Source organism: Babylonia areolata, chromosome 19, assembly GCF_041734735.1.
Source record: "Babylonia areolata isolate BAREFJ2019XMU chromosome 19, ASM4173473v1, whole genome shotgun sequence".
NCBI lineage: Eukaryota > Metazoa > Mollusca > Gastropoda > Neogastropoda > Buccinidae > Babylonia > Babylonia areolata.
In genome coordinates this window covers 63,996,348-64,006,347 of record NC_134894.1, presented here as the reverse complement: position 1 = coordinate 64,006,347, position 10,000 = coordinate 63,996,348, and the positions used below count along the sequence as shown (strand labels likewise).

The 10,000-nt window shown below is 40.0% G+C and overlaps 1 protein-coding gene across 1 annotated transcript in view; it reads left to right on the top strand.

Moving 5' to 3' along the window:
• Positions 1-3,334: 3,334 nt before the first annotated feature.
• LOC143294403 (uncharacterized) overlaps positions 3,335-10,000 on the top strand; it is a 49,936-nt gene continuing 43,270 nt past the window's right edge. The window contains exons 1-3 of the mRNA XM_076605881.1: positions 3,335-3,469; positions 5,784-5,839; positions 8,092-8,166. Coding sequence (XP_076461996.1) covers positions 3,463-3,469; positions 5,784-5,839; positions 8,092-8,166 — 138 coding nt within the window. The 5' untranslated portion in view covers positions 3,335-3,462. The remainder of the gene's footprint in view (positions 3,470-5,783; positions 5,840-8,091; positions 8,167-10,000) is intronic.

The following is a 10,000-nucleotide window of genomic DNA, read 5'->3' as shown; positions in this document are numbered from 1 at the left end:
GGTCGTGTGCACACGCGCATGTGTGTGTGTGTGTGTGTGTGTGTGTGTGTGTGTAACTATATTGGTGTAGGTCATGTCAGCAGGCAAAACATTGTCCTCTATCTCTGAAGCATACCAGCTGTCACATCAAGAACAGCAGAAGCTGTTACACAGAAAAATAGATAAATAAATAAATAAATAAATATATATATATATATATATATATATATGTGTGTGTGTGTGTGTGTGTGTGTGTGTGTGTGTGTGTGTGTGGTTTTTAGGTGGATGTATCGAATTCAGCGTGGGTGATGGAAAACCGTGCCGAACAAAGATAAAAACACGTAGAGAAAAGTGCAAAGTTTTTGTTTTAACAATTGTTATGGTTATTTTATTTTGTGGTCTCACGTTGCAAATTTTTGTTGTTGACGACATGAACATTTTGTTACACCACATGTTTCTCTCTTAAAAGTTTATGTCCGTGGTCAGTCTGTTTCTTTTCAAACTGTTAGTTCAATATTTTCAGGTGACTCAACACATATACACACATGTCTCTCTTTCCTTCTGTCCCTCTGTCTTTCTCCCATATAATAATTTCTTCAGTTTTGTCAAGTGATCGAGATATTTTACCCAGTGGCATTATCACGCTGACAGAAAGACAAGGAAAACTCACTCAGGGAATATTGATATACCAAAGATTTTGCATTGAAAAATGGTTTTTATCACTTAAACAACTTTCACATATACACTTATACCTACACGCACGCGTACATGCATACAGCCACACATTCACACGCTCCTCGGCCACCCTCCCCCCCTCCCTCCACACACACACATGTAACAGGGTGAAATTGTCCTCTTTGCCCCGCAGAGAGAGAGGGAGAGAGAGAGAGAGAGAGAGAGAGAGAGAGAGAGAGAGAGAGAGAGAGAGAGAGAGAGAGAGAGAGAGAGTGAGTGCACGTTTATGACCCGTGTTAGCTTTAGCATGATAACTTCACGTGCAAAATAATAATCATGTAGGGTGGATGTGCTGCATCTTGATATGTTTTTACGAAGTGAGTTCTCCTACCCTTTCCTTGTAGAACCAATATCATCAGTTCTCAGTTCGCTTTAAAAGAGAACAGGCAACAGCAGTGTGTGTGCGGGCCTCTGTCAACCTGATAGGGTGAGTGAAATATATCATACTTTACAGTAAGCGTTTCTAGCATAGAGAAATTGATACCAAAATGTAAATGCTATTTGTATTTCCTTATTAATATTATTCTATCAGTTTATTTTGAGTTTAGATGTTATGCATTTGAACGGATTTGAAATTATTTCGAATAACCGAGTTAATCTTAAGTGAAATGTAACCTCAACTTACGTTTTGAAGTTTCTAGGATTTATATAAATATCTTTAAGAAATTAGACAATTTCGAATCGGGAAGCAATTGCTCATTTCAATTAATGGGATAGTTTAGTCTTATCACACGTTTGTAACAATTGTAGATTCATGTAAAATATTTGGCAAAGTGATGTTTGGAGTGAATGAGTGAATGAACGTCGATAGAAATTACTGTGCGCTTGCTTACGAGGACATTGTTGTTTTGTCCACAGGGTAATCAATCATTCATTTATTTATTTATTTCCCGCCTTTCACGAGGACAGTCCCTTGCCCTTTAACCCCCCGCTCTCCTGTTCCCTTTACCCAAGTCCCGATATGTTCCCCGTCTTGTCCTGAATAAAGTCCTGACGAAAACTGGTGCTGACGTGGTGAAAGAACCCTGCCCAACCGGCTACACACACACACACACACACACACACACACGCATACGCATGCACATGCACGCATCAGAAAAAGACAATTACAGACACAATCACACACACACACACACACACACACACACACACACACACACACACACACACACACACACACACACACACACACACACACGCCATGCACGCATGGAAGCATTTTTGACAAAGGGGACGTTACTGGATACATGGGGAGGACATTTTCAGGGTAAAGGGGACATTTCAGAACGAGGCTAAAACCCATTTTGGCCGCTAACAATGTCCGCAGGGGACATTATGAACTGGCGGTGAGAAAGTCCCCGGGGGACATTTCCAGTGGTCAATTTGTCCCCCGGGGACGAATCCAGGTGGGGGACTATCTGGGATACTATAACGGGGCCTGAAGACCAGCTATCGCTTATCCTCGGGCAGTTTGCCTTGCCGGCTCAGGCCGATTCCTACAGCTACACATTTACCCGTGACTGCCACTGAGAGATATAGTCTGTTGAACCCACAGTCCCATTGTTTGTTTCATTGCATTTATCGAGGATCCTTTTTAAAATTTTATTTTATTCATTTGTCATTATTATCATCATCATCATTATTATTAATACTGTAATCCCCTAAAGGCCTGAACATGCGCGTTAGGTTACGCTGTCATTATCATCATCATCATTATCATTATTATTATTATTATTAATACTGTAATCCCCTAATGGCCTGAACATGTGCGTTAGGTTACGCTGTCATCATCATTATTAATACTGTAATCCCCTAATGGCCTGAACATGTGCGTTAGGTTACGCTGTCATTATCATCATCATCATCATCATCATTATTAATACTGTAATCCCCTAAAGGCCTGAACATACACGTTAGGTTACGCTGGGTACAGGTATCTGCATCAGTAGCCGAGATGTGGTGAAGTAAAAAATAGATTCAGTTTCCAAACACAGTGACGCCTCACTAAGTAGAGGAGGTGCCGCACACTCGCAGGCTGAACGTCTCATCCACAGTGGTCTTTCGTTTTAAACTGGTTTAAATTTTAATTGGACTCAGACGTGGGAAACGAGTTTTCGGGTCTTTTCCGACGTTGATTTTCAATATTTTTTTTATCCACTCCAATCTTGCTTGGACTGAGCGGAACGTGAGTAAACTGATCTTCTTGTGTTTTTTTTCAACGCTATTTCGACATTTTACCAGTATTTTGCGTTGTCTTGATTTTATTCATTTTGTTTTATTTATTTTTAAAAATGAATGAAGCCGGGTAATCAGCCCCGAAATGAAACAGTGATATTTTATATCATATATTTGATTTCCTGAGTGGCCTAGACAGGGGTTTCGGAACTTGAACCCAAAGTTCAGCAGGCTTAACAATGAAAAAGATGTTGAGTCAAAAAGAACCAACACACACTTTGATAGACAAAGTATTTTTGTTTTGTGTCAATTTAAATATCGCACATGAACGTTTTTCTCGCGTCTTATGTCAAGGGAAGCTACTATAAAAAGTAAACACGTTCATACCACAACGAAGTTCTTTCCCTTTGTTTCAGCTGCAGCGTTGACCATCATTGTCTCTCATCTGACAGGGAAGTGATATGAACCAGGAAGAGCTGGGGAACTTCCTAAATATGTGTCCTGAAGTCAGGCGGATATCACCATACCACCAACACAACCACTTTACAGTCACACAACTAGTCAGCTTCGAGCATGGCGGGTGAGTAGGCTTCGTTGTCTGTGTGCAACTTTTACTGAAGTTAGGCGACACAAATTGTCGTCTGCTTTTTCGCCACTTCCGAGGGGGAAACAGTGTCATGATGAAATTCATAAATATTTTCTTTAATAAACCCTTTTCTTTCATTATAGCGTATCATGTAAATAGATGACAGCTATGTGATGTATGAGGAAGTGGATTGGGCTGATTTGGTTTTTTGTTTTGTTTTTCTTTAGTTTGTTTTTAGAGTAAGCTTGTATTTGCTTTTAGACTTTCTTTGTGCTTTTGTATTTGCTATATGAATAACTTGTGTTTAGGCACGGGACCTATTCGTTACTGAGAGTTCTTTACTGACAGTATGAAACGATAAAAATTATCTTGATGTTTGGGTGTATTTCCACCGACAAATAAAATGAAATTGGTGCCCATTACAGTTTGTTTGCTGCTGTTGCTGCTGCTGCTGCTACAACGACTACTTATGCAAAGACAACAACAGCAACAACATCATTAGAAAACAGAAGTGTACAAAATGCATCATCAAAAAATGAAGATAAGGATGTGTCATCTCCATTTTATGTTTACTAAGAGAGAGAGAAAAAAGACAAAAGTATGTCATCCTCATACATGTAAGGTTTAATCAGAATAAGTATAAAAACATATTTTTGAAAAAAAAGGGGGCCAGAATATGTCATTTTCTTTCTTTCTTTCTTTTTTTGAATTATATATATATATATCTGTTGTTTTTTTAATTTATTATTATTTTTTTTATCAGAAATGAAAGTGTACAAACAACAATAACAATCAACACAAACAAAGACCCCCCAGATTTTATTTTCATGTTTAAAAAAGAAATCTCATCTGAAGAAAATTTTTGTAGAAAAACACAGAAACATCACAGTGCACTGAGTCACTCATGCAGCCAGTGACAAACCAACTGAAATATTTTTTTTCATGACTTGGGGTTTTTGTGGTAGAAGAAGATATACAGTGTTTCATTGTTTGACAAACATTTCCTGCATTGTATAGTCATTTTGAAAGCATGACTGCACAGTGTGGTTTATGATGAGTAATGCTGAATTGTATCCATTGTGTGCATGGAAAGTAGTGAATTCTGTATGTGTTATGAACTAGATAATGAAAACAGATACTCATAATAGATGAAGAGACACCACAAAAGGCAGCTAGGCTTTTATCATACATGCTCAACTACAGTTTCTGCTAAGTACTGCTATTACTACTATAGCATAGTAGTAGTATTCTCACTATTACTACTACTATCACTACTGCTACTGCTGCTGGTACTACTCCTACTACTGCTTCTGCTGCAGCTGCTGCTGCTGTGGCAACTGATAGTACTGTTATTACTATTAAGTACTACAATTACCACCACTATTATGGTCACAACAATTACCATCAGATGGCAGTAATAAAATCTGACTCCATAAAAAGAAATCCTGGAATTCTAATTAAACCTAATGAAGCAGCTGTAAAACCCCTGCCTTGGTCTTTGCTGGAAGCTAAATCTACCATCACTTAAAACATAAGTAAATAGTTTTATGTAAAAAGGAAGTTAATTAACTGTACAAGGGTTATTAATACTGGATATAAAGTCATAGAAATATTAATCGGCAACCCGTGTTAGGTAACACACATGCCCATATGAAAACATGCATGAACACCTAAGTGCACACACACTTGCGCGCGCGCACACACACACACACACACACACACACACACACACACACACACACACACACACACACACACACACACACACACACACACACTTGTAGTTATACATACATGTACACACCTGCTCACACACATCAAGATACACTCACAACATGTACTCACACATATGTCTGTCTGTCAATGCTCACTTGTGATTGACTTTTTACTCATTTATGTATTCAGTTCTTTCATTTATTAATTGATTGACTTTTTATTCATGTATTTAGTTCTTTTGACTTTTGATTCTTTTATTTATGCATTCAGTTCTTTAATTTATTGGTTGAAAACTTGAATGATACTTTACCCCCGAATGTGGAGTATGGCTGCCTGTATGGCGGGGTAAAAATGGTCATACACGTAAAAGCCCACTCGTGTGCATACGAGTGAACGTGGGAGTTGCAGCCCACGAACGCAGAAGAAGAAGAAGAATGATACTTTTTATTCATTTATGTATATGTATTCAGTTCTTTCATCTATTGGTTGATTGACTTTTTATTTATATATTTATGTATAAAAAATTCCGTTATTTATCTGTTGATTGATTCATTAATTCTTTTATTAACTTATTCACTGATCTGTATTGCAGCACTACCACACAGACCACCTCCCAGAGGTTCACAAGTCGCTGCTCGACCAGTTCCGGTAAGTATCAGAAAGTGTTAATATAGAAATATCTGTCTCTTGGTCTGTCTGTCTGTCTGTCTGTAGCTCTCTCTCTATATATGTGTATAATAACAGTTATTATAATTTATTATAATAATCATAATGATGATTTATTGCTCTCTCTCTCTCTGTCTCTCTCTGTGTCTGTCTGTCTGTCTCTTTCTTTCTCTCTCTCTCTCGCTCTCTCTCTCTTAGTATATATATACATATATATATATATATAGAGAGAGAAATAAACCCAAGCCCTGATATCTTTATGTGTGTGTGTGTGTGTGTGTGTGTGTGTGTGTGTGTGTGTGTGTGTGTGTGTGTGTGTGTGTGTGTGTGTGTGTACATATACATGTTACTATAAGTGAGTTGTGTTTGCAGTTAGAATGCCTCTGGAACAGTTTTCTTTTTGTGATTTTTCGGATAGTGTAAAAAACAACCACCACCACCAAACAAACAACTATTTAAGTAGACAGAAACAATAACCAAAAAAGTTTAACTGTGGTTGCCATAGCTCTGTTAGTCTCCAAGAAACAATAACAAAGTTTATCTGTGGTTGCCATGGCTCTGTTAGTCTCCAAGAAAAAATAACAAAGTTAAACTGGTTGCCATGGCTCTGTTAGTCTCCAAGAAACAATAACAAAGTTTAACTGTGGTTGCCATGGCTCTGCAGTTTAACTATGGTTACCATGGCTCTGTTAGTCTCCAAGAAACAATAACCAACAAAGTTTAACTGTGGTTACCATGGCTCTGCTAGTCTCCAAGAAACAATAACCAACAAAGTTTAACTGTGGTTACCATGGCTCTGCTAGTCTCCAAGAAACAATAACCAACAAAGTGTAACTGTGGTACCAGCCGCCGTGGCGAAGTGGTTAGCGTCGCGGACTGACGGCTGGGAGGACGCGGGTTCGAATCCCAGCGGAGGTGGGTTTTTCGGCCCGTGGCCGGCTCCTACCCAGAGTTGAGTGTGCTGTGGGCTTAAATGGGGAGACTGGGACCAGACAGTCGAGTGTCATCCACTTCAAGGATGCGTCTTTGGGTGTGTTGCTCTAATTACCAGACCAACACTGCAAGTGTCTGTATCTCTCGGGCCTGGTTAACGCCGGGATATCATTATGACAGGAAGCGTAGAGTACAGCCTTGTCACGCAGTCCCAAACCAAAATGGACTTCCATAGCAACATCGTCATCATCATCGTCATCCTCCTTCTCCTTCATCGTCATCAATATAAACAAAATAGTCTCAGTCTGTGACCTTTCATGCCCTGCTCTCATGGTGACCTCAGTTTCGATACCCCTCCACTTCCGTGCTTGGGGGGAGTCCTGTCAATGTCGTCAGTGTCGGCGGATTCATGGGGGGCTGTTGTTTGAGGGACGTGGTGGCGGTCTCCACTCTGGGAGAGACGCTCACTCAGTCTGGCTCCGCGACTAAGCCATTATTGTCGTTAGTAGGGGGCTTAGTAGGTGGTGTCCTAAGTACGTTAAAACAGAACAGGCACCACTGAACACCACCGAAGTGACTCAGCAGCAGTGCAGGGTCTCCTCTGGTGTGTGGCCTCCAGGCGACCTAACATCGATGGTTCCCTGTGGACTGCCGACGCCGGGACTGCGACGGACGAACCCGGGTGTGGCCGTGTATGGGGGAATCTAAATGAGCGGCGTGGGTGTAATGCCACTGAAACGGCGCAGATTATGGGGCAGGAAAAAAAAAAAGAAAAAAAAAGTTTAACTGTGGTTGCCATGGCTCTGTTCGTCTCCAAGAAACGGTAACCAACAAAGTGTAACTGTGGTTGCCATGGCTCTGTTCGTCTCCAAGAAACAGTAACCAACAAAGTGTAACTGGTTGCCATGGCTCTGTGTACAGTCTCCAAGAAACAGTAACCAACAAAGTTGAACTGGTTACCATGGCTCTGTTCGTCTCCAAGAATTAGTAACCAACAAAGTGTAACTGTGGTTACCATGGCTCTGTTAGTCTCCAAGAAACAATAACCAACAAAGTTTAACTGGTTACCATGGCTCTGCTAGTCTCCAAGAAACAATAACCAACAAAGTGTAACTGTGGTTACCATGGCTCTGTTCGTCTCCAAGAAACAGTAACCAACAAAGTGTAACTGGTTGCCATGGCTCTGCTAGTCTCCAAGAAACAATAACCAACAAAGTGTAACTGTGGTTACCATGGCTCTGTTCGTCTCCAAGAAACAGTAACCAACAAAGTGTAACTGGTTGCCATGGCTCTGTGTACAGTCTCCACCTCCACGAGTGGGCGGGCGATCACCGATGCCTCCACCCCCTCTGACCTCCACTGCATCCGTTGACAGCGTGAGCATTTCACCGTCTGCGCATGATGAGAACTAGAACTTTGTCTGTCTGTCTGTCTTCTCTCTGAACTTTCTGTGTCAATGTAGACAACAGGGCGCCACACAGAACTGTTCACTAATTGCCTTCAGGTGTGTCAGTTGTGTGTCAAAGCCTGGTTTTGTGCAAATGTATATCTGTGGGGCTTTAAACACCCCTAGGACGCACAGGTCCATACTTGTGGTCATATTGGGCATGTTCTCAATATATTATATGTATGTTTGCTCAGTATATATATATGTATGCTCAACACTTTCAAATAGATTCAATCATACCAGTATGATGGGTGCATGGATGTGTGTATCACAGAAACATACAGATATCTGCAGTGATACTCACATATGCAATAAACATGCACAAATATATACATATATGCATGTGCACTCATATGTACACATGCTAATTTGCATGCATGTATGAAAATACACACACATTGTCAGATTTTTGCTGGAATGACTGCTGCCTCAGCATGTACAGGTGTGTATCTTTGTGCATATGCCCTATTCACATTTTACTTTTAACAAATATGTGTGCTTCTGTAGATACTTGAAACTTTGAATGCAGTTCAGTTATGTCTTATATACATGTATACTGTGAACAAAACTGGCTGTCCTTCGAAAGCTTTATTTCATTTCATTTTCTGTTATTTATTTATCCATTCATTTAAGTACTTTAAACAAACTTGATCTCTTGTTTGTGCCCAGTACTTTTGTAACTACATCCTGCATGTAAGTTGATAGGCTCATTATAATTCCAGTTGGACTACACCTCCCTGGCACAAGCCTAGTTGAACCGATTGATTAATGAGACCTAAGCCTGTGACAGTACAGCAGAATACCCATGAACCATGATAAGAAAATCTACATTGTTGTAGTGAGAACATCTGTTCCTCCGGCACAAGACAGCCACCATAACCAACAGATTAGTAAAATGTTTAGACAATGCAAAGTCAAGATCAACAAAATTCTGTTGTTTTTTCTTTTGAGGATAATAGGTTAGGAATTATGGCGGGTGGGGGTGGGGGGGGTGGGGGTGGGGGTTCCCATCCAGTCCATGCTCTGTGTTGTGTCTATACTTGGTGTTAGTATCAATATGTTTCTCTCTCTCTCTCTGTCTCTCTCTCTCTCTATATATATATATATATATGTGTGTGTGTGTGTGTGTGTGTGTGTGTGTGTGTGTGTGTGAAGAAGTCCCAGTTAAATGTTATCGCACTTTTACTGAGTTCCAGCTAACTTTTGTCCATAATCATGAATACATCACAATGGGTTAGAGATAATTTGGTGGGGAAATTAGTTCTGTTAATGTTTAATCAGTCCTTTGATTTGTTGATAGACAGGAGCTGAACCTTGTTTTCATCTTCTTTTTTGTCCTGTGTAGTTTTGTGTTTGTGTGTATGTGATGTTTCAATATCACAGATTATTTCATCCTTTTATTGCAGTTTTGTGACAGGGTTGTTTGATATGGTCCTCCTGTCAGTCTGTGGAACGCATGCATGTGCAAGTGTGTGTGTGTGTGTGTGTGTGTGTGTGTGTGTGTGTCTGTGTGTGTCAATCTCAGTGTGTATTCATGTGTGTGTAAGGGTAATACAATGGAGCACTGTAACACCAGAGCATCTGTTCATAATTGTAATGGCTGAGCACAAATATAGCTATTATGCTGTAATAGAATTGCGTTATTTTCTTGTGCCTATGTAGTTCCAAAATTGCCGGCCAAGTCAATCGGATGCATTGTGATTACTCAAAGATAAAACCCTTCTTTTGATAATCATTGTTTTCCTTATAGCAGTCTAGGCATT